We start from the raw sequence: 24240 nt of genomic DNA, 5'->3' as shown, positions 1-24240 counted from the left end.
GAATATAATTTCCAAGACGAATTAAAAATAACGAATTATAAATTTTTGTAATTCCACCAAAAAGATGGATCGTCAAAAATATTTGTCCAATTGTAAAGAATAGAAAGAATAAAAATCTCGTGGATCAACAATTTGATAAATTTACGTGTTTGAATCGATGAAATAATAAATAAAAAAAAAAAAAAAAATTGGCACATCGGTCAATCAAAAAAATAACTTGACGTTCGAAATTGAATATGATACCAACTCGTGACAATGTTCCTCTTGCATTTAAATTTTGAAAAAAACATAGATACCTGGGGATAGAATGAGGGGAAAAAAGCGAAGAATTTTTTTTTATTCATACTTTTTTTTTTTTTTTTTAGAAACTCGATATTAGTTTTGATCGTACGTAGCCTTAAAATCGTAACAATTTTTCGTGAAATTGTTATATCTCTGTGAAATTGGAAAACGATGTTATATAACTTCGTGATATAATTTTTGTTTGCCAATTTCGTCTTTATACGTAATTTGAATTCTTCTCCAATCTTGGAAAAAATTCTAATCGATTCAAGAAACCACAAATATCGATGCTTGTCACGACATAGACACAACCTGTCCGAATTCTACGCGTCTTTTTCAAATTATTCTCGAGAGAGGTTGGAACTGAATTTCTTCGTTTTCAGATCGATAATTGCCGTAATTTGAAGGCCTTCTCCTTATTCCGGCCATATGCCACTTGGCTCGAAGCTAAGTCTAACCGACCGACTAGTCTTTGCTTCGTTTCTTCTTTTCGTCGTGGATCCGGAAGCTTGGAGAACGCGCCATCCATCCTCAAATATTTCCTCCCCTCGAAGATAGCTCACCTTTCGCTCCTTCCTTTCTCGATCTCTCACACTTAAACCAGATTACTTTCAATTCACATTACTTTCGTGATCGAGAGTTACGTTAAAAAGCTTCGATTTCAAGCAATGAAAACATCGATCAAAACTTGTTTATCGTCAAGAGAGGGATCTTGGAGACAACGACGAGATTCAGTTTATACTTCACAATCCAAAAGAGAAAGAAATTGGACGTACGACGAATTAATAAATTTACCCAAAACTCACCCTTTACCACCCGATATTCCGATATTCCGAAAAACCGAGCCATTCCACCTGTCCACCCAAAAAATCAATAATCCCGCCCCCGGCCACCGCGTCGTCCACCTCCTCAGACCCTCCCCCTCCTCCTGGATCCCCCATCCTGGAGGAGGACGAGAAGAACTCTCCCCTTGGAACGTGGGCAAACGTCCGTCCAATTCCACCGTCCGATTCTTCGAAAGTGTACGCCGGTCTGTTCCGCGTAGCCGTCGAGATGTCGCCTCGGAGCCAATCAGAGTTAACCCTCCTCCGGTGGGGTCCGGCCTGCGGTGTCTCCTGGATATTAATGAGAGAGGATAGAGAGAGGCCGGCCGCGGATCACGGCGCTCTCCTCTCCTCTCCTGGACAGAGGAGAGGCGCGGAGGAGGGGGAGGAGGAGGAGGAGGGAGAGGCAGAGAGGGCCCGAGCCGCCTCCACCCCGCGCGGCGGTGAGAGAGAAGGAGGAGGGTGTCTCCACCCTGGGACCACGGAGGGGGGAGGACGTCGTCGGGTCACGAGAAGGCTTTGGAGGGAAAGGACGGAGACGGAAGGCCGGCGGCGTGACCGGCAGAAAGAGAGGAACCGATTCTCTCTTCTCTTCTCTTCCCTTCCCTTCCCTTCCGCGCGCGTGTGTGTGACGCTGCAGCGACGCCGACAAGAGGTGGAGGATGAGAGAATGTCGAGGAGGAGGAGGAGGAGGAAACGGAGCTTGAGAGGCTGCAGGAGGGGAAGGGAGGGAGGATCTGGCGGAGGCCACGTAGGAGACGTTCAATACTGTAGCAACGACGCCGAGCCAACGCCATTGGCTACCATTTTCTCTCTCTATACCTTCTAGGCATACACCTTGTACTCTATTCCGGTCTACTCCACTTTATTCCAGCTGCCGTTGCTGCTACTTGTTTCCACTCCCTTCCCACCGCGGCTCCAACGGATGGTTCTGGCTGCGTGCGGGAGCTCCGGTATTTTCCGTGGACGGCGAGGTTGCCTATATTTGGACAGGCGACCAATTAGAGAAGATCCTTCCCTGCGCTTGTAAAGCGGGATTCAATTCTAATCCCGCGATACAAAGCGAGGAGAGATGGTCACGGAGGAAGCGAGAGGGAGGTGGAAAGGAGTCTCTCCCTTCCCCCCTCCTCTCGAGGGCGGGACGCGGGCTCTCGAGAGCTGGCAATCATCCAGCGGATGCGAGTCGTGCACCGAGTTGTTGTTTCGTGCCGATTGCTGCGCGCCGCCTCTCATCGCCGATCGCGACCAGGCTTACGCGCTCATTTATTTTCGCGTCCTAGGATAATTGGCCGGGTAAACGCGCCCATTATACATCCGAGCAAGTCCAATTAAATATCCTTCTTCTCTTTTCCTTCTCGCCGTTCTTTTCGCGGTTAAGCACTCTGGAGTTTGACCGCGGCTTATTCGATTGTCGATCGCCGAGGTATTAAAATTTGGCGGAAGGGAAAAGTATGAGATTCGGTTTTCGTAACGAGGTTACCGTATCACCTGTCCCCGGTTGCGAGCCCATCGATGGGGCACGCGGCTTCTTATGCTAATCCCACCCCCGCGGGTCGAAGTCTGACGCGCATCGCATGAAAAAGTTGCTCGTTACACGCCCGCCCATAAATCTCCCTCGCTAAAGCTTAATCTGTTCTCGTTGGCGGGGGCCAAGCCGCGGAAAACTCGCCTCGGCTCCAGCTGTGCGCGCATGGATTTTCATAATTTTTTATCGTTCGGCGAAAAATTTTCAATCCCTGTCTAGGATCCTGTGTGTATGTGTGTATGTATGTATAGGTGGAAAACTTGGGTGGAGTCTCGATTATATTTCCCTTGGAAATATGTATGGGAAGGAGGAAGCGTTTTAATGGATTTGCATCGCGATTTCTTTCTTGAAAATCGAAGACGTTTGATCTTACTTTTAGAAACTTCTTTCAACTTTTCTTTCCTTTGGAAAATTTTGGCTTCTCCTAAAAGAAATTGTATAATAGTAACAGAATTTCGGATTTCATTTTTGTTTTTTTATTTTTTCTCGAAATTATTTAATTCTAGGAGAAGCTGTAATCCATCGAATCTTTCGTATGATTCTTTGGAAAATTTATTTGGCTTCTTCTAAAAGAGAAATTGTATGATGGTAACAGAATTTCGGATTTCATTTTTACTTTTTTATCTTTTTTCGAAATTATTTAATTCAAGAAAATCGATCTAATCTTTGATCCTCTGGAAAATTTATTTGGCTTCTCCTAAAAAAGAAATTGTATAACAGAATTTCGGATTTCATTTTTGTTTTTTTATTTTTTCTCGAAATTATTTAATTCTAGGAGAAGCTGTAATCCATCGAATCTTTCGTATGATTCTTTGGAAAATTTATTTGGCTTCTTCTAAAAGAGAAATTGTATAATCGTAACAGAATTTCGGATTTCACTTTTATCTTTTCTCGAAATTATTTAATTCAAGAAAATCGATCTAATCTTTGATCCTCTGGAAAATTTATTTGGCTTCTCCTAGAGAAATTGTATAATAGTAACAGAATTTCGGATTTCATTTTTACTTTTTTATCTTTTTTCGAAATTATTTAATTCAAGAGAATCGATCTAATCTTTGATCCTCTGGAAAATTTATTTGGCTTCTCCTAAAAGAGAAATAATAGTAACAGAATTTCGGATTTTACTTTTACTTTTTCTCGAAATTATTTATTCAATTCTGTAATCGATCGAATCTTTCGTGTGATTCTTTGGAAGTTTATTCGATTTTTTTTTTTAAAAGAAATTATAGGTAGATTGTCTGATTCGAAAGAACAATCGATTAATCTTTTCCTTTTACGTGACAATTGGGTAAACTTTCATTACTCTTTCTTTTCGCAATTGTGTATATATATAAAAATTTGCAATAATGTACGACATGGATTTCATAATGACAGCTAGCAGCAACTATCGTACTGATGCGTCTAAATCAGAAAAGCATCAAAAGTATGAAACACTTTACTCGCGCGCTATTCAAATGTCTGCTTGAAACACGGTTCATTCCATGCATCCATATCGAAATAACTCGTCGAAAAGTCCTGTTAAACAGAATAGCTTCCAATGATTGCTGTACGACTGTATGAGATTTTTCATCAAGCCTCCTTAAAACGCCCAGTTTTTATTTTGTATCGTTTCGCGTATTCACGAAAACAGAGAAAAGAAAACAAAAGGAAGTATATTCTCAAATTCGCATCTTCAAAATCTCCCAAATTTCCTCCCCTTCCCCGCCTTCTTCTAATTCAATTCACTATTTCTTTGCGAAACATCCCTCGGAAAAAAATCTTTAAACCCGTTCGAAACGTTTACACCTACGAGCAACGTCTAGAATCACTTAAACGGATCAGATCGGCGAGAAGAGGAGGAGGGGCAGATCGATCCGCCCGAGGCCGCTTAAAGCGATCGAAGTTTGGAAAACGGGGTCTGCACCCGACAACCGGATGTCAATGGCGTGGAATCGGCAGCAAAGGTCACGCTACGATGCGCCCGAGAAGCAAGGAAAAGCTCGCAGTATCGACGAATTATTTTTTTCTTGCAGGGGAAAAATTAAAATTATCGTTTTGATTCGCAAAGATTTTATTGAAAGGAGCCAAACATCGGTCATAAACCGGCAGAATTTGACGAAAAATTAAAATTATCGCTTCGACTCGCAAAGATTTTGTTGAAGGAAGTCGAACAGAATTTGACGAAAAAGAAAATTAAAATTATCGCTTCGACTCGCAAAAATTTTGTCGAAAGGAGTCGAAAATCGATCATAAATCGGCAGAATTTGACGAAAAATTAAAATTATCGCTTCGACTCGCAAAGATTTTGTCGAAGGAAGTCGAATATCGGTTATAAACCAGAATTTGATAAAAAATTAAAATTATCGCTTCGACTCGCAAAGATTTTGTTGAAGGAAGTCGAACAGAATTTGATGAAAAATTAAAATTATCGTTTTGATTCGCAAAGATTTTATTGAAAGGAGTCAAACATCGATCATAAACCGGCAGAATTTGACGAAAAAGAAAATTAAAATTATCGCTTCGACTCGCAAAGATTTTATTGAAAGAAGTCAAACGTCGGTCATAAATCGGCAGAATTTGACGAAAAATTAAAATTATCGACTCGCAAAGATTTTATTGAAAGGAGTCAAACATCGGTCATAAACCGGCAGAATTTGACGAAAATTAAAATTATCGACTCGCAAAGATTTTGTTGAAGGGAGTCGAGCAGAATTTGACGAAAAATTAAAATTAAAATCGGCTCGATATTCAAGAAATCTCAATTATTTAATTCGATTCGACGAAAAAATACGAATAATGACCCATCTCTATTCGTGTGAATCGATGAAACGGAAGGTGGAGCGCAAACGAACAGATCGGATCGGAGTCGAATCGAGGGACGAATGTTTCAAGGAAAGCGATCAGGAGTCGGATCAATGACGATCGATCCAGAGATCCGAGTCGGATCATCGATTGGCGCGATGGCAGCCAGCTATTTACACACCGGCCAACGGTCGGAGATGCTACTTGTCCGGCTGAGAGTTGGCCACGAATGTACCTAGATATCGATTCCCTCTTGCACCTCTCTCGGTCGTGGAGGTGGAGAGGTAGGAGGAGGAGGAGGAGGAGGCGAGGAGCAGAAGAAGGTGGGTACTGGCCGACAGGCTTACTCGCGTCTCACGGACGACAAGAGGGTGATATATTACCACCAACTACCCGCCTCCACCCTGTCGGCTCTCCTTCTTCGTTTCGCGTTTTCCGCCGCTAGCGATGGCCTCGAGCCACCATCGAGCTCGAAACATCACTTTCAAGATTTTCTAGTCGACAATTCCGGCGATCAAAAAATTTTTCAACGAACATCGTTGCAGCATTCTTCCAATTTGAAATATCGGACGTTTTCAGAGCAGGTTCTATTTTTTTTCGAACGATAAAACTGTACGAGAAGTTCGAGGAGAGAAAGAGTCCCATCGCTACCCACCATCCCTCCTCCTCCTCCTCCTCCTCATTCTCTTCCTGCTTCACTGCCGGTGCCGGCACTTCAAACCACCCCTTCCCCGAGTTCCGAGCTTTATTCGAAGGAAGATCCATCTCCATAATGGTCCCCACACACCCGTCCGCCTTCTCACACGGTTCTTCCACATTGTGTGCACATCGTGCAGGAAACTCGCGAGCCACGTCACGTACAACACGAGCTCGTGAATACACATGTAAAAGAGATCTGGATGGGCGTTCGATCGCTAAAAATCGTTGGAAAAGTTGGAAACGAGGCCAAGCAAATGTGATGAAAAATATATATATATATGTGTGTATTATTGATAAAAAATCGATGAAAACATTGGACCAAACGTTATAATTTTTTCTTGTTCCATTACATAAATTTAAAATATAAGGGGATTGTATAAAAATTGAATTGGAAAAGAGGAGATCGAAACGATTCACACGTGTTATGGCGACGTCCACGTTTGGAATTTCACGTTGGAGAGCCGGTTCTCACGCTATTCGCGGCCCGACACGAAGAGCAATGCCGATATCGCGAATATTTCTATATTCGTGCGTAACAGATTATCATAAATTAAAACCAAGATTTAAATTTATTCTTCTTTTTCGAGATCGAATAACACTTTTCGAATAAGACTTTTATTATCGAGGCTCACTCGAGGGCGCATTGGATCGGCAGTCGAAGCAGAAGGAAAAAGATAAGGAAGGAAAGGAGGAAGTGGAAAGCTGGAGGAAGGGGAGAAGGTCGTAGAAGCTCGGATCGATGTGTCGCCCTCGTGTCCAGCGGTCACAGGCGCTTGCGCCCTGACGTCCTCCAGGACGTCGCCAACCCTCCTGATTCGCTCGAGTCCCTGTCACAGTCCTCTCGCGATTGTCACTCCCCGCGCGAGCCACCCTCTCCCCGCTCCGCGCCGAGTGTCGCATGCCTCCCCGCATCCGCGCCAGCACTGGCCTCCTCCCCTCCCTCCCCCCAGTGTCAACCAACCGCCACTCTTCTCGAGCGTGCGACAGATTTCGCCGGGTCGCCGCCCTTCGCCGTGGGTGGGGCCCTCCGCAAACTTCTCCGATTTTGTTGGCCGAATCTCTTCTCCGAAAATTTAAACTTTCTTCGCGATACAATATCCAGTTACCTGGAAATTTTTACACGATTTTAGAACGATTCGGAATCATCGATGCGAATATCAAGATTTTTAAGGAGAACGTATAATATTTGCCGCGGGATCGTTGGGATTCATGAATACTCGCGTATTACGTTAACGTTCGTTCGTTTAATCTGTTCGAGTATATTAAGTAACGGGAAGAAACGTAAAATGGCAAGCAATAGGAATCGTCGAGACGGTCGTCGGGAACGGGAACGAGGGATTCCGTTGATTGGCCGGGAAAGTGGTGCCGTGTCGCGAGTGGAAAGCGTCGCGTGATTCGTTCCCGTCGAGTCGGAATGTCGCCGAGCTGTGTCCCCGCGGCAGGGCGACACCAGCGACAGCCGCGATTGGCCGCTCGAGGGGACAGGGGCGTGGTTAACCTCCATCGCTGTCTTTCGATAATTGCATCCTCGCTCTCACCTGTGCGCCCGCTCCTCCTCCAATTCCTTTTCCAATCTCCCTCTTCGATCAATTCCGACAATGCCAGATCTTCTTTGACAAAAATATTTATCCTCCTCGTTTCTCCAAGAAGAATATCTTACGTCACAAGAATATATATATATATACAGGCACCTAATAACTATAATTACCATAACCCCAATAACGTCTCGACTTCTTTGTTTCCAGCAACGTCCCCCATCAGGCCGGGATCCTTAAACTGGCAACATCCCATCTCCCTTCGATATGTCCCACAATTTACTCCACTTGTGCGCACGTCGTCATTATCTCTTCACCCTTTCCACGCTGCTCGTTCAACGTCACCTCGCACGGACATTTTCATTACGCGCAACCGTTCATTAACTCTGTCGCCCTCGCCTACGTACATATATATATATATCCTCCATACACAACGAAAAGGCTCTCCTCCTCCTCCTCGTTCGCCCGCCATCTCTCGAGAGATTATTTCTCTCGAAATAACAACACTCGGCCGAGAAGAAGGAGGAGGAAGAATTTATAAAGAGAAAGACAGATTTCGAAGAAAAAGGAAAAAGATACTTGGAGAAGAGAGGCCTGCCGTGTCGCGGGATAATTGGGACACCGTGTATTATCGCTTGCGTGCCATAGTTGCTGTGTGTGATTGGATAGGCGGAGATGGGTCGCGCGAGATAGCTGACCCCAACTAACGTAGGAACCGGAGGGCCTGTATCTTCGAGGACCATCTTCTCCATCTTCTCCGCGGCAGCATTACCTATCCACGTCATGCTTGATGCATGGCGTGGGCGTTCCTCGCGCTCGTACGCCGGGGTTCTCATTTAATTACCGTTCACCCTCCCCCCACTTCCGTCCTCGCGTGCCATTTTTCCCCCCTGAATTTCCCTCCAACCGTTTCATCCTCCTCGGATTCTCGAACGGTTGTAATTATTATATCCGAGGAGGGGAGGTTCTCCACGTTTGTGGAAACGAGTGGAGGTGGACGTTGAGAAATATCGAAGTTGGCAAAAGTTAGATCGAATTCCTACTCCTTACAAGTCGAATTACGAATATAACCGCGAAAAGGAAGTATTCTGGCGATACAAAGATGACGGACATCGATATTTCCCCGCTTATTTATTTCGTTTCCGAACCTAACCTCCGCTCGCGGCAACGTGCAATTTGACGGTAGTTTGTCCCGTGTCGAACAGCTGTCCTCCGGAACGTTTCCTCCTCTCGTTAAAATCCTAGTTGAATAGCTTGCTCGAAAGTGAACGATATCCGTTTAAAGGAAAATTAAAAATCATCCCTCGAGGAGGCCGAAAATTTGCCGCCAAGAGGAGGAGGGCTGGTGATTATAAATCACGAGGATCTCTCGAAGGGCTTTGACGACGCTCCTCCGCAACAATGCGCCTCGTTACAAACACGCGCGCGTCCGTCACACGCGGGATCACTGGTGCATACACGCACGACACGGGGAGGGAGGGACCGAGAGGCCTCATTAACCGGTTATTAATAGCTTGGCCGGCTCATATTAATGACAGACGCATCTGCTTCTTATATATCTACCCGCCCTCTTATCCCCCTCCCTGCCCCCCTCAGGGGTCAACAATTTTTGCCGGTCGTTGCTCGAGGGACGTACGATTTCGACGCCCCTTCGCGACGAGACGAGACGCGATATTTCGAAAATTTGCGCGAATTCAATTCTTATGCGGGTCTCTTTCCGAGAGCTTGACGTTGGAGACTGTAAATGCGAAGGGCATTATAAGAAAAAGAAGAAAATATATTTCTTCTGAACTTGGCAATTGTAGAAGAATAAAATAATTGAAAAGTTTGTTCATATTTTTTCCAATGGATGAAAATTCTTGGAACTTTTCATCGTACATTTTTATACCTCGCTTAAGTAACATCATCCGTCGATTTCACCACCGAAACTTTGTCTCTCTCTACGCAAAAAGCCAATTGGCAGGTAATGAATTCGCTTCTCGAGTGCGTTAAGGGTTAAAAGGTTTGTCAGGAAAAATGGAAATCCCGAATTAATTTCTTTTTTTTTTCAGGCCGTTTCATACTGAAGGAAGGTTAATTCGAGAGAATCCTAATACCCACTTCATCGTTTCACGAGGACCCACTCTTGCTTTATTACCCGTGAAAAGGTATCCCAAATTGTTATATGAGATAAAACTCGTTCTCTGTTGAAAAGAAAAAAAAATAATTCACTTTTAGTTAGATCATCGACCGGGTACGTAACGCGTGATCTTACGTGATCTCGAGCACGTAAAGATATTATTCGTGTTCGTATTCCACGCACACCTACCTTCCTCTGTTCTCGATCACCGAATTCGTTGGAAGCTCGATTTCGAAATCTGATCGATTCTTCTTCTTGATTTAGATATATACGAAAAAAATTATTCGGCACTTGTTTTCACTAAAAAAAGAGAAAAAGAATATTGGTAAGTTTTCAACAAACCAGGAGTTGCTATTTTAGTCGATTCGAAATGATAAAATTTATCGATTTATTAGCGGATATAATTATTAAGGGAGAAAGAGATACTCACTCGTTGTGCGATATTTATATTCAGCTCCTTCTGTTTTCCCATCTTTTTTCACACTCCAAAAACTTGGACTCGTTTAAAAATTAAAACTCTCGTTCGCTTAATCCATCGAATACTTTCGATTCACGGAACCAAATTTAAACTGTAATATCCAACTATAAAATCCATCGTTCGAAAAGTCACGGCGCTGAAAAAGAAAAGAATCGAAAGGCTTGTGGAGAAACAGGCTCGATTGAAAAATTTTCACGGGGAGGACGATCCTCGCGGCCGTTTCACCGTTCTCCCCGATGATAAATCGCGGAACCGGGCGCGTATCAGCGGCGATATTCACGGTAGCTTTGGACGGCTGGTTGCCCAATTTAAGCTTTATTCAAGGGGACACAATGAGGGACCGGTGGCTCATATGTCATCGTGGCAACTGTATGGATCCCTCCTCTCCCTTTGTCCACCGGCGATAGATCCGCGCCCATTTACGAGAGCACCGCCGCGTCCCCTTTTCTCGCCCGCCATTGCCCGCTCGCCGACCGCTCGCGAATGCTAATTGATGTTACTGACTCGAAGTGACCCGGCCTCGGTGTGTGGTCCACCGTCGAGTGACGGTGATGGTGCGCGAGAACGCGTTTAATCGACCTCGCTTGGAACGAGGGAATGGAAGGAACGCTCGCATGGCGATCGTATTTGAATGTGATACTTTCTCGAAAGAGGGAGTAGCTCTTCCATTTTCGAGATAAGAGTTTAGCTCGGCATTGCGTTGGAGAAGAGGGAGGAATTTTGGAAATTAGGTCGTCATTGAGTTATAGCTGGAGAAAAGTAAGAAGTTTTCGAAATTCGATTTTATCTTTCGTCACCGAGTTGTAGCTCGAGAAAAGGAGGAAATTTTCGAAATTCGGTTTTATCTCGTCATTGTGCTGGAGAAAAGCAAGAAATTTTCGAAATTATGTCGTCATTGAATTATAGCTGGAGAAAAATAAGAAATTTTCGAAATTCGAGTTTACGTCGTCAAGAAATTTTCGAAATTCGGTTTTATGTCGTCGTTGTGCTGGAGAAAAGGAAAAAATTTTCGAAATTTGATTTTACGTCGTCAAGAAATTTTCGAAATTCGGTTTTATGTCGTCGTTGTGCTGGAGAAAAGGAAGAAATTTTCGAAATTTGATTTTACGTCGTCAAGAATTTTTCGAAATTCGATTTTACATCGTCAAGAAGTTTTCGAAATTCGGTTTTATGTCGTCGTTGTGCTGGAGAAAAGGAAGAAATTTTCGAAATTTGATTTTACGTCGTCAAGAAATTTTCGAAATTCGATTTTACATCGTCAAGAAATTTTCGAAATTCGATTTTATCTCGTCAAGAAATTTTCGAAATTCGATTTTATCTCATAATTGAACTGGGAAAAAAGGAAGAAATTCTCGAAATTCGATTTTATATCGTCAAGAAATTTTCGATCGAATGATTAGCGAGGAAAGAAAAATCTTTGAGTAGAAATTTCCGAAAATTTGAAAAGCCTCGTTCATCTATATTCACCTATTCGATATAAGAAGCGGAAAGAAATATTTCTCGAACTCGCTGCCCCAACCCTAACCGCAACTCCTGCACGCCACGCCGATTCACGATACCGATTCTCGGGCAAAAAACCGAAAGGCCCAAATTTCCACGGTCTTAACGACCGTGTCCAGAAAACGTGAGCCGTTTCTCGAACGAGAAAAACGAGACACGCGCCCCCCCTCCGTTCGATCGTGGATGATAGGGTTGATCACGGGATCTGGGTCCCGAATTAATCCTCGAGATAGAGGGTAGCGCGTCGTAGGTCCTCTTCCTTCGAAGGAAATCGCAGCTGCCCGATAGAACGAAGGAAAGGTTACCGAAATACGGCAGCGGCCTAGTTCCAATCCTCTATCTATCCACGGCTATTATTTTTTACCGGCCCGGCGTCTAATTCGACGTTTAGCGATTTAAACGTTTGTCTGTGGACCCGTCCATATAATCTCCGTCTCGGCCCGACATGCAACCTCGCGAAAAAAACGCAGCTGCCTCATCCGATCCCCGTTCTTTGTTCCTTTGGAATTGGGACTTCTTCCCGCCTGGATTTTCGTCCAATTCTCGCCCCCAAACCGATACGCGGCCGAGCAAGTGGACTCGAGTCGTTAGTCGAATTAAAACTTGTACGATAAACTCGTTCCAAGCCTTCCACGATCTCTCCATCTCCTCTTCTCAACCCTTCGGCCTCTCCATCCTCCTCTCCTCGCCGAAACGGAGGCGAAAGAGCGAGAGGAGCCGGGCCTTGGCGCTCCAGTTCCGGCGCGGGTTCTCACGGAGAAAAAAGGCCGTCGGGGTCCCGTGAGAGACTACTCACGGGCTTTCGTGCGCTATGGAGAACGGGGCCCAGTTCGACGGGGACCCGTTGGCGTGATACCCTTTTTCGACAACGACCGCTTCTATCCCTCGCTCGCAACCAGTGCCGCGCAGGAATCGAGGAGAAGGAGAGAAAGAAGAAGAAGAGAAAGAAACGCAGGCTCAAGTGCGATTTCCTCTTTGTCCTTCCTTTTTTTCTCCGACTCTTCTTCTTCCACTTCTTCTTCTTCTTCTTCTTCTTCTTCTCGAGTGGCCGTGATTACCGGGACCAATAAGGGAGAGAGGGGAGCGAGGAGTGGAAGGGGTTCTAAGCCGTGGAGGTGGCGGCGATGTCGGCCGAGAAACGAGGCACACGAAACCCGAAAGGAGATGATATAGACGCGGGAAAGGAAGAGGAGGAGGAGAAAAAAAGAGGAGAGGAGAGGAGATCTCGCGGAGGGGGGAGACGGGGGTGTAGCAGAGAGAGAGCAGAGGTTACTTTTAATGTCTCGCGTCACGCAGCCCAAGGCAGCCTCGCCTCGCCCCCTCCTCCTCCTCCTCGTCCTCCTTACTAATTTGGCGCCAATTTCCAACCAACCTCCCAAGCAAAAACTAACCGGACCCATATACCCACACCGCGTCTCCGTACACTTGCGCCTCCTCCTCACCTTCCCTCGGGCCCTGATTAAATGCTACTCGCCGTCGCTCGCTCCTTTTATTCCCTTCCTCCTCCTCTCCTTACCTCTTCGCTTCACGCCGCGCTTTTTCTCCTTTCGCGAGTCCCCTCCTCCTTCCCCTCCTCCTCTTTTCGACCCCGATCGTTCCCACACTCCGCGTGGACACACCGGAGCTCGAGTTCTTACCGATGCAAGCAAGCACGCACGCACGCACGCACGCGTCCCTTTTCGAGAATTTTTCGCCGGATCTCGAGGAAGGTTAAAATATCGATCGTTAAAAATTGCCGTCGGTACGAATTGCGACGAAATTCGAGAGGTTTTCGAGGGGAGGAGAGGTTATAATCTTGTGCGATAGATTTTTGTTTTGTTAGTTTGGTGGAGAGAGGAGGGGAGGAGGATGTTCCCACGAGAGTGGCGCGCGAAACCGCGCGAGGACGTCGATACGTCGATGATCGGTCGGATATGGCGTCGGGTTATGCAAATACGAGGCTCAGCGGGCGTCGATTTAATGGCGAGGGCACAGGTTCGGGCACACCGTGAACCTTGTGGACCGCGGCAATGGATCCCTCCAGCAAGGGAGGGGGGGAGGAGCTGGGACCGTGCTTGCGATGGACCCTCGATTTTCTCCTTTTTTACGTTTTCGAGCAATTTGTCCCGCGCGTTGCTCGTCAACGCGCAAGAAGAAATATTCGAGGAAGTGTGCGTATTTACGAAATATTATTTCGATCGGTTGTCTCGATGACCGATTTCAACTTCACTTTGTCATTTAATTTTAGTCGAGTTAAAAATGAGAATAGGCGACGGTTCTTTGTGATTTTGTCTTAAAAGCGTGTATAATAATTCGTTTGAAACTTGAAGGAACGATTTGGATATTCGAGGTTATCTCGAAAATGTAAAATTTTCGAAACTTTCAAAATAACTTTAAAAACGGAAGAGATAGAAAATTTCGAATAACCATTTCATCGCTCGTATAAATCGAAATTGGAGAAATTTCCAAAATTTTCAAAGGTAAAAAGCGGCCGATTCGATACGAAATTGAAAATCGATGTAAAAGTATAATATGGCGTCCATTATCGACGGCGGGGTATCGATTTTTAAATTGGTCAGACAGTCGGAGGATCGGGTCATCGAACAGAGGGAGGGAGAGAAAGGAGGAGGAGGAGGAGGAGGTTGGCAGGCACGGGTAGTATATCACGTGGCAAGGATAAGTTTTTGATCGACCCTTTGGTATACGGATGACTCCCCGCTGCTTGACCTCATCACGCCACGCTATGGGGGTCTTTATAAACCCAGCATCGACTGCGCGTATCCTAATCACCTTTTGTCTTAACCCTGCCAAACTCTTTCTCCCAAGACAAACTCTATTGGCTTCTGGCACCCGTTTCCTCTCTCCTTCTTCGATTTATCATTAATTTATATACTTTCCTTATCGCTACGCAATTAGTCACAAAAAATACCTCTCAAACTTCTTCTTTATTTCGTATAAATTAAATCCAATTCGCGAGCGTCCTCTCTGAATCGTATTGCAATCGTAATTTTTTTAATCGAACTACTTACCTACAAAAAAGAAATAACTTATCGACGGACGATAATTTTAAGTAACCGAGGTAACGGAAGAAAAAAATAACTAGGATAAAACCCACTATTAAAACTCGTTACAAACCGTAGCCTAAACGTTCCTAAATCATCTAAGCGTAAGAAAGAGATATCCCTCGTATTACAATTTCAATTCAACTGTTTCCAAATATTAATCAAAGTTACAGTTAACCAAATTTGTAACCATTTTGAGGTTATCCAAATTTCTCGAAGGATGACGATAAATCACGACAATTGGAAGACCGCTTGGGCACGCGGTAGTAAATTCGAGGATATCATTTGGATAGGAAATGACGTTTTGGCTTGGAGTTCCGGCCTTCACATCGTGTTCTACGAGATCGAGCACAAGAAGAAGAGTATCCTTTGGTGTTGGTCTCACGACATCGGGGAAGGAGTTCGATCCCTCTCCTCGCACACCAAGTATTCCATATTCGCTTTTGCCGAGAAAAGCTCTCAACCAAAAATCATGGTGTATACATACCCGTCGTTGATCAAAATATCCGAATGCTCAAACGGGTCCACGAATCATTGTTTGTGCACCGGATTCACCGCTACCGATTACATAGTCTCGATCGACTCGTATCCACACTTTAGATTGAGCGTATGGAATTGGAGGACAGGCGAGAAGATCGCCACTGTGCAAACCCATATACAAGACGAGATTGGTCAGATCATGAGGATAAATCTGATCGGGCCCGTCCTCGTTGCCCAAGTGGGGAAAAGTTGCGGGGAGGCGTACGTTTGGGATCTGATCATCACCAAAGAAACTACCATTTTGAAAGGTAACAGTTCAATCTTTTTTCGATTCGAGTTGAAATTTCATTATTCGAGACACGAACTAATTATTGAATTAAAATCGATACGAAGGATCGATTTCACGTGTACGTGCTTTGATTGTTTATTTTACAACAATAACAAGAATCACGGATCTTTGTACAGCATCCAACAAAATCTAACCTCTTTACGAGCAAGTGAAATCCATTCGATTCGATTTTAAAAGTGGATAAAACGTGTTTTAATTTATCTATGAGAATAATCGGATCAGCATTTAACAAAATCTAACCTCTTCAATTTTAACCAAATGAAATCTACTCGATTCGATTTTAAAAACTGATCCTGGGATAAAATCTTTCGACAAATTTGAATTTTGACTTGAAATTGTTGAAATTCAATTACTTACGAGAATAGCGGTATTTAACAAAATCCAACCTCTTCATGAATCAATTCTAACCAAATCCACTCGATTCGATTTTATAAACTGATTTATAAACTTGGAACGAAATCTTTCGAATTTCAGAATACGAGATAAAGCTTCCGAAAGACGAGCCGATTCTTGGACTGGACTGGTCTTCAACGTCCACGGAACCGTTGCTGGCGCTCGTCGACAAAGAAGGCCACATCTATCTGAGTAATTACGACGGAAGCGACGTCTATCGGATCATGGTCGGCCAACGTTGCAACATCTGCATAGAGAAGGATCTGCCTATAATCAAGTGGTTCCAGGACGGCCTCATATTACGAACACCATACTGTCAGATATCGTTCTACAAAAAGTTCGCGAGATTGAATATATGGAGAAAGCTGTGGTACGTGAAGACGGAGAAAAAACCGTATCTCCTTATCACGAATCCGTATCGGGATCGCCGATTTTTCTATTACACGTACGAGGGGGAGTTGATGCAGGTGGATATAGTCGAGGAAGACGAAAAGCCTGTAGTTTCCAAATGCTTCGACAATGGAGGAGTGTATCGTTTCGTCGATTTCGTATATCCGTGGTGCCACCATTTGTTCGCTATTTGCGACGCGAACAAAGAATACGTCGTGCTCGAGTGTTACGAAGGAACACTGATCTCGAACATAATACCAGACGCGGACGACGAGATATTGTGCCAGACCTCCCATCCGGAATTTCCGTTGATCGTTTTGGCGACCAATCACGGCGAGTTGCACTGCGTATCCATCGTGAAACCGACCAATCCTAAAATCGTGGCTCGATTGAGGCTCCAACGAACGCCATTGGATTTCATCAAGTTCTCGTTGTCTGGAAGGTGAGAGAATCGCATTCGGATATAATCCATCTAAACTCTATCGATTCAATGGCGTAGAATCCAAAGTATGATATAAACATTTTTTTTTTATAAAACGCGTATTACTGATCACGATTGTAGTTTGATTTATAAATTTTGTAATAGCTCGAGTAATATTAATATTAATATCGAAATAATTAATAGTTTAATATATCAACTACCGCGTAACGAATGAAAATAGATATCTACGATTTTTAATGATCAACGTCTTCTATTACGTGGTAGACTTCTTTTCAACATTGTACATTGGTAAAAGCGAGAAGGATATATTCTTTTAATCCTTAATTTGAGATAACACGAGAATATGTGCAGAACAATTCATTAATATTATCGATGATTGTTAATAACCTCTTCTTCGTCTTTCTTTCTCTCTAGATCTCTGATCGCGGCCGAGATGAAAACAGGCGACTGTTACTACATAAATATGCAACGGGTGAATATGTACGACGTGCAGACATTGATCAGAGTCGGACACCCGATCTCCGACGTTCTAATCTTCGAAGGATACAAGAAGCTGCGTATCCTCGTTCTATACACGATCGTGAGAAACGTCGGGCACAGCCTGTTCTTGTACGAGATCCTGGAGAATCAAACCTTGGTCATCGAGCCGATCGTGGAATTGCTTTTGCCTGGAGTGTATCGGAATCTTTATCACGTGCCCGGTAACCCGATGATCCTCGTAGGAACACCTTACATGACACGCCAACTTCGAGTGCAGAAGATACAAGATTTCAAGAACATCACGTTCGAGGACGGTTTGATGACAGGGCATTTCGTAAAACTGGCCAGTTTGTTCGTGGATCGATGGTGGATCATCACGATGGCCATCGACGGGATAGTTCACGTAAGGGACAAGACTGTGAGGCGGGAATTGGCGTGCATCAAGACCCATCACAGGGAGGAATTGGGCACGAAGAAGGCGATGACCAACAAACAAGGGGACCTGATCATCGCCCTCGGTTACAACGGCTCGTTGGTCGCGACAAAGTTTTCTCCCGCCAAGAAGGTATTTACTTACACTTGATTCCTTTCCCTCGATTCTAACCTTTCTCTTTTGAGTGAATTTTCATTGAACGCAACTTTCGTACAAACTACACCCATGGAATTTTTAAAAATGGGATAACTTTGGAGAAATATTATGGTCAAATTGCCAATTTTGCGTTTGATAGAAAAAGAAAAAATATATTTTCGAAACTGTGATCTTCGTTCTCTCGAAACACGAACCATTCTTCGTGGTTTTAGCGAAAAGAGATTACAGCTTCTCGAATATTTTATTTTTTAAAAAAACAATTGTAAATGGCGAAAGGAGCGATGAAATATCGGTTAATTTTAAGTAGAATGTGGAAGTCTCTGAAAAGAATAACGAATTATTCTCTTTATGACCTAATATACAGTCGCCATAATTCTTTTTCGGTCGGTAACGATGATTTCGACGTTCGTTTTCATCGACTTCCAACCATTGTCCAGATCGCATACGATTATCGTACGGTATCTCATCACACGTTATAATTCTATTCAAATATCCTTTCTTCAAAATGTATTTCGGTTTACCTCGAAGCCCATTTTCAATTCCAAATTCTTCTACGTTTCTCAAAAAAGTAATACGAAAAAGAAGTTATTACACAAAGGAAGTATAACAACATGAAAATATAGGTTAAGTGAAGTTTACGAGTCGCAATTGATTGGTACAACCTAATAGATTTCTTTATTACAATAGTATACAAATTTACTGACAATTTATATCATTTTTCAAGCGATATATCATCGATATTCATAAATCGAAGATACATAAATCTTTTTAATCGTTGAAACGGCAAATCGATGGGACACGAATGAGCTTTGCGCAACGATCCACTTCGATATAGATTCACGTCTTCTTTTTCTAAGACCATTTTCAAATTCTTACGCTTCTCGAAAAAGAAATTATTACACAAAGAAAATGTACATAAGAGGACAACGTGAAAGTACAGGTTAAGTTGACTCTCGCTTATTCTAAAAAAAATCTCTCGTCGACTTTGCACAACGAAATATTACTTTTAAACTTTACAAAAGTAGATAAGATAATCGATCTTCGATCGAGACAAATTTCCCCCTTTCCCTTTGATTAATATTCCCCCATTTCCGCTTCCTTCCTCCAGCGTAGGAGCTGCAAGGATTACGTTCCCCCAAGGAGAAACGCACGAGCAAAGTGGAGCACAAGCTGTACGAGAAGATGATGAAGAAGATCGACGTCGATTACGCGAGCCTCGACCCGTTAATTTACGATATTCTGACGAGTCCGTTGTACGAGTTCCCGGATTCGGAGAAGGAGGGGGACAAGACGTGGACGGAATGGAGGTACGAGATGCAGTTGAAGGAGGAGGAGGAAGCGAGCAGGGAGCAGAAGACGGCCCTACTGAACGATTTCGAGGAGCTTCGGAACAAGGTGAAAAAGTTGTTGGACGAGAACGAGGCGAGCACGGAGATAGAAAAGCTCCCCATAGCTGCGTTCGATCTGGACATAAAGGGGCGGGATCACAAGTTGAAGGTTGGCCGTGACATTTGCGAGAACCTCCGCCTCGAGTTCGAGCACAACATCAACGAGACGAAGAGGGTGTCCAAGTGGATACGAAAAAACTTTTGGGACCCGCAAAAGGTCGTGGCGAAGAGCCTGTACGCGATCTTCGACGAGATGGAGGTGGTTAACTATCCCTCGGTCGCCGAGGATCCGAACGATATCTTGTTCCTAAAGTATATAAACTTTCACAAGAAGACCGCGTACAGCGTTCTGGAGAACGACAAGTTCGAACCTTGGAAAATTTATACCGAGCAAGAGTTGCAGATGGAGACGAGCAAGAAGCACAATATATATCGCGAGCAGGACAAGAGGATCGATCTGTTGATGAACGATTGGGAGTTGGAGGACAAGGAGGAGGATTTGGAGAGCTTCAAGAACGAAAGGGAGGAACGGAAAGCGGTGAACGGTAAAAATATCTGTCTCGATATTTCTCTTTTAATTCGCGCTATTGATACCATTGTTTCTTGTATATTCGTTCGTTTGAAGGAACTACGACTCATCGATTCGTCGAGTCATCCCCTTATTACCCCCAATTCGGCTACTACGGATTCGCCCAAACTAAGATAAACAATCGTTTCTTCTTGCACGATTGCACCAAACTTCGGGACTTCTTCAACAATAAATTCAACGAGATATATCTGCTGAAGGAGAGAGAGATGAACGTGATACGGGACAGGATCGAGAGGATACGTTACATAGATTCTGAATTGAAGATCATGTTCAACAAACACGTGCCCCACGTCCCAACCGATCCCGTCTGGCACTGGCAGGTCGATTACTCCATTCATTAATTCTTTTTTAATTAACATTTCTTTTCATCCCTCACAGTTCGAATGTTTGTCGAATGATACAATTTAAAATTTCTCATCTATGTTCCAATGTCGAAGAGCAAAACGGAGGAGTTAAAAATCGCTTCTAAACGCAAACTCGTTGCACCTAACCTAAATCTACTATCACGAGGACGCTATTTTGTTGTTTAGGAGAGGCCCGAGAGCATCATCACGGTGAGAAGGGACGAGATAAAGGCGAAGCCGTACATATCCCCGTCCCACATGGAAATGTTGATGAAGCAAGCTGCGGAGGAGGAGCGAATAAGAAAATTGTTGCTTGCCGACGATTTTCGGGAGCGCGCCCTCATGGCGATGATGAACGGTGTGCTGGAGGTGCGTTGGGAGGACATAATCAAGATAGACGTGCCCAAGCCTGCCTGCATGCTGACGAAGAAGCCGGAGGACTACACGTCCGAGGATATATTGGCGGTGAAACAGTACGAGAAGGACGTGCAGTTTCTCAAGGAGGAGAGGGAACGGTATCACAGGATGCTGGACGCGGAATATTCCAAGGTTATGGAACAATTGAAGGAGGGGATAGACAAGTTCAACGGGAAATTGAACAATCTGTTCCACGTGAGTTTAATTAAATTAACCCCTTTTCCAACAACCGTCCACCTTGTATTTCCCTTATCTTCAGATGAAAATGAACGTCGAGGCCGCGATCAACCAGTTGTACCTCAGATACGTGCGCGGCTTGCTCCTGGTCCATCATCGGATAATCACGTTCGAGGAGGAGAATTCATTGAAGGAGAGGATCGCGAGCAAGATGGATTACGAGAGGGAGATGGACGAGCATATAAAGTTGTTTCAGAACGTTCATCAAAAAGTGTCTGACAAGCTAGCTGGTCTGGTGAGCAAGGAGAAAGCGTTCGCGAAAAAGTTCAAGAGCGAGTTCTATCACATGCACAAGGTGCAGTTAGAGATATTGGAGCGGCAGTGCAATCGCAGGCCGAGGGTGAACCTGAAGAATCTCGAGTCGTCCGATTTCTACGATTTGGCGGAGGACGTGTTGGGGGGGAAGGGGGCCAGGATTTACCTGCCGCCCGAGTGCAAGGATTACCTGAGGATATTGCACAATTTCGACGCGAGGCCTGTCACCGTCCCGCCGAGCATAGACGGCTCGAATTGGGAGAACTTGATCCGCCTTAGACGGGCGAAGATCAATTTGGAACTGATGATAAAGGGGGCGCAGAGCGAGCTCATGGACGTGGAGACGGTGCTGCTCGGTTTCGAGCAGAAGATGGAGAAGTGCAAGATCGACATGGAGGATATGAAGAAGGATCTGGTGGAGAAGAGGATGCGGCAAATGATGGAGGACCTCGACGTGGAGATACAGTTGGTGCTGAAGATGGGCCAGGTGGAGATCGATCTCGAGGGGGAATTGACCGATTCGAAGCACGCGGTCCTCGTCTCGAAAACGACCATCGACAGCGCCAACTCGTACATACGTGCCGCGGGCGAGTGCAAATTGAAGGCTTTGAACAACTTGTTGAGCTTTCAGAGAGGTGGCCGCCTTCTTTAACAATTCATCACCGATTAATTTCTTCGATCCAGGGAAACTTTATCCGTTTCTTTCTTGTCCAGGCACTCTGTTGAAGCAGTGGCAGCACATGTGCCGGAAGAAGAATTTGGAGGATCTGAAGGAGGATCTCCGGTTCACGGAATCAACCACGGTGACGAAAGAGATGCAGGGGTATCTGAAGAGGAAGGCGAAAGGTTTGCCGGACGACAAGACGCCGCAGCAGCTCGACGACGACATAGAGGCGGTGAAACGGAAGTTTCAGAAGGTGTTGGACGAGGAGACGGCGCGGCTCGAATCCGTGGAGAAGGAGATCGCCAGCCTGAGGGTGAAGAACGAGCAGCTCGATCGCCAGATCCTCGAGATGAACATGGCTAGGTGCGACATGGAGTTGAAGCGCGACGTCGTCGCCGAGGAGAGGCAGAAGGAACACCTCGAGAGGAAGGTGAAGATGGTGATGCATCGATCGACGCTGGTCAAGAAGCTGCAGGAAAATTACGCGGAGCTCGTCGAGCTGCAGACCGAGCACGAGCTGCTCAGGCTCAAGCGATACCCGACCTTTCATTTCAGGATGCTCGACGAAAACGAGGAGACGCAGAAGAACGTTCGAACGAATCTTTGTTAATTTTCTCGTTGCTCGATCGGTCGATCATTTATGGGGCTCTTTCTCTCGCGTTATCTCGTTTTTGGGACGAGTTGAACGGCCGGTTGGACGGATAGGTCGATGGTCTGCAAGCATAATTGGAAATAATAATCGGAAAGAGCTTCTCAGTTTGTTGAAACTTTTATATTTTGAGCTGTTGATACGTTCCGTGGATACCTTTGAAAGAGTCGATCGAAGAACAAAGATATATCGATCGGGACTTTCTATTCGTCTGATAAATTGGAAAGCTTGGCTCGATATTTTTCTGTACATACTCGGCCACTTTTGTATTTACATTTTAAAAATCGTTCAAAGATATTCCACGGAATATATACATTTACGTTTTCAAAAGATTATCCTTCGAATCAAGCCATTCCAATTATTATTTATTTTTAATCGTATCTTCCAACGACGCTTCTAATCTCGAAAATTAAATCGATAAAATTATTTTCCTTCAAATCGAGTCATTTCAATTCAATTATTCATTTTTATTATTTTTATTATTTCAATTTTCTCCTCGAGAAACGTTCCAATGATGATTTCGAAAATTTAACTTGAATATTAAAATAATTGCGATTAAATCATAAGAAATCGAGAGGGATGTAATTTCGATAAATCGATAAAATTGAGTCGTTCCAATTATTATTTATTTTTAATCGTATCTTTCAATCACGCTTCGAAAATTAGATCAAATATAAAAAACGGTCGTTGACCGCGAATAAGTCATTGGCAAAAAAAATGGAGGGGGAGGGGAGGGGCGTAATTTCGATAATTGCGCGCAGCTTTTGACTTGGATGGAAGCGCGCGATTTACAAGTTTTGAGAGGTTTGAAATTTGTTTTGAACCGGTCGAAGAGATGGATATCCGTTGAATAGAAATAAACGCGGAGCGCTGGCTGTTGAAACAGGCCGCGCTGCATTTATTTAGCGACTGCAATTAAACGTAGTATTTCACGCGAGCGACGAGTTTGCTCGTGAAATTAATCGCGAAGCAAACATCATCGAGATAACGTTGTGTAAATTTAAGATAATTTTGTGAGATTTCTACGCTCGAGAATTATAATAACTTGAGTTAATCTTCCGAAAACGTGCTATTTATCCTTTCCTCTGTCCCCCTCGAGAAACGAATAAATTAAATGTAAATCATGGGATATCGATTACGCTACGATCCTTAAAATTATTTCATTTAGAGACACTTTCGAACGAGGAGAGATCAACGAGGAAAGATTAAGAGAAAGATTTTTTTGATTTTTTCAAAAGAAGTTTTCGGAAAGAAGTTCGATCGACTTCTTTGTATTTTCTTTGTTTCAATAAAATTGGCATAAGAATCCAGTGGAATTCTAATCGTATCGACATAACGAAATAAATATTTTTTTATTTATGACCATAGTTCGAGTAGTTAAGATGATAATTGGTATTAATTAATCACATCGAAATAATTAATAGTTTCGAAAATATCCTTTCTTCCTTTATTGTGCACTTCTTTCGAGCAATGAATACGTAGTAAATACGTTGCTCAGCCATCGTGAATTTTATTTTATCGAAAAGAATTCGGGGAATCGTCTTTCGATTCAAATATTCTCGAACGAAAGTAGAGAGAGTCCTCGTGTGGAGTGGCTTGGCTCTCGACTCTTGGTGTTTTTACGTAACGACGACAGTATTATGTCGATGTCAGCTGTGGAAACGATGATTGATCGATCATCAGATAACCCGTGGATTCCGTGGCCCACGTCACGGCTACCGCGGCAACAAAAAGAGGAACTCCGATGAATATAACCTTTCAACCGGCATAATATTTGAGGGGGGAGAAGG

General features: G+C 44.1%; 1 protein-coding gene and 1 long non-coding RNA gene across 2 annotated transcripts; one reads left to right on the top strand and one right to left on the bottom strand.

Annotated features, from left to right (window-relative positions):
- Positions 1–6380: 6380 nt before the first annotated feature.
- LOC107994186 (uncharacterized) lies at positions 6381–10065 on the bottom strand. The gene is made up of 2 exons (XR_009830268.1): positions 9955–10065; positions 6381–9829 (listed from the first exon to the last, which is right to left on the bottom strand). It is a non-coding gene; the product is annotated as an uncharacterized LOC107994186 (long non-coding RNA).
- Positions 10066–14672: 4607 nt separating this feature from the next.
- LOC107994083 (cilia- and flagella-associated protein 43-like) lies at positions 14673–23513 on the top strand. Its single transcript, XM_017050843.3, has 9 exons — positions 14673–14888; positions 14984–15572; positions 16088–16838; positions 17253–17883; positions 19021–19840; positions 19921–20204; positions 20415–20840; positions 20905–21772; positions 21852–23513. The coding sequence occupies exons 2-9, from the start codon at positions 15005–15007 to the stop codon at positions 22409–22411; spliced, it is 4908 nt and encodes a 1635-aa protein (XP_016906332.1). The 5' UTR covers positions 14673–14888; positions 14984–15004; the 3' UTR covers positions 22412–23513.
- The last annotated feature ends 727 nt before the right edge of the window (positions 23514–24240 follow it).

The sequence above is a fragment of the Apis cerana genome, linkage group LG6 (genome assembly GCF_029169275.1).
Source record: "Apis cerana isolate GH-2021 linkage group LG6, AcerK_1.0, whole genome shotgun sequence".
Taxonomy (NCBI): domain Eukaryota; kingdom Metazoa; phylum Arthropoda; class Insecta; order Hymenoptera; family Apidae; genus Apis; species Apis cerana.
Note: the sequence above shows the minus strand (reverse complement) of the source record. Positions and strands in the feature narration are given on the sequence as shown.

Bases quoted from the DNA above. Each gene is read 5' to 3' on its own strand.
- LOC107994083 (XM_017050843.3), top strand. From the start codon at position 15,005: ATGACGATAAATCACGACAATTGGAAGACCGCTTGGGCACGCGGTAGT. The intron at 20,205-20,414 runs GTCGATTACTCC...TTTGTTGTTTAG, and splicing joins ATCCCGTCTGGCACTGGCAG to GAGAGGCCCGAGAGCATCAT. The intron at 21,773-21,851 runs GTGGCCGCCTTC...TTTCTTGTCCAG, and splicing joins CTTGTTGAGCTTTCAGAGAG to GCACTCTGTTGAAGCAGTGG.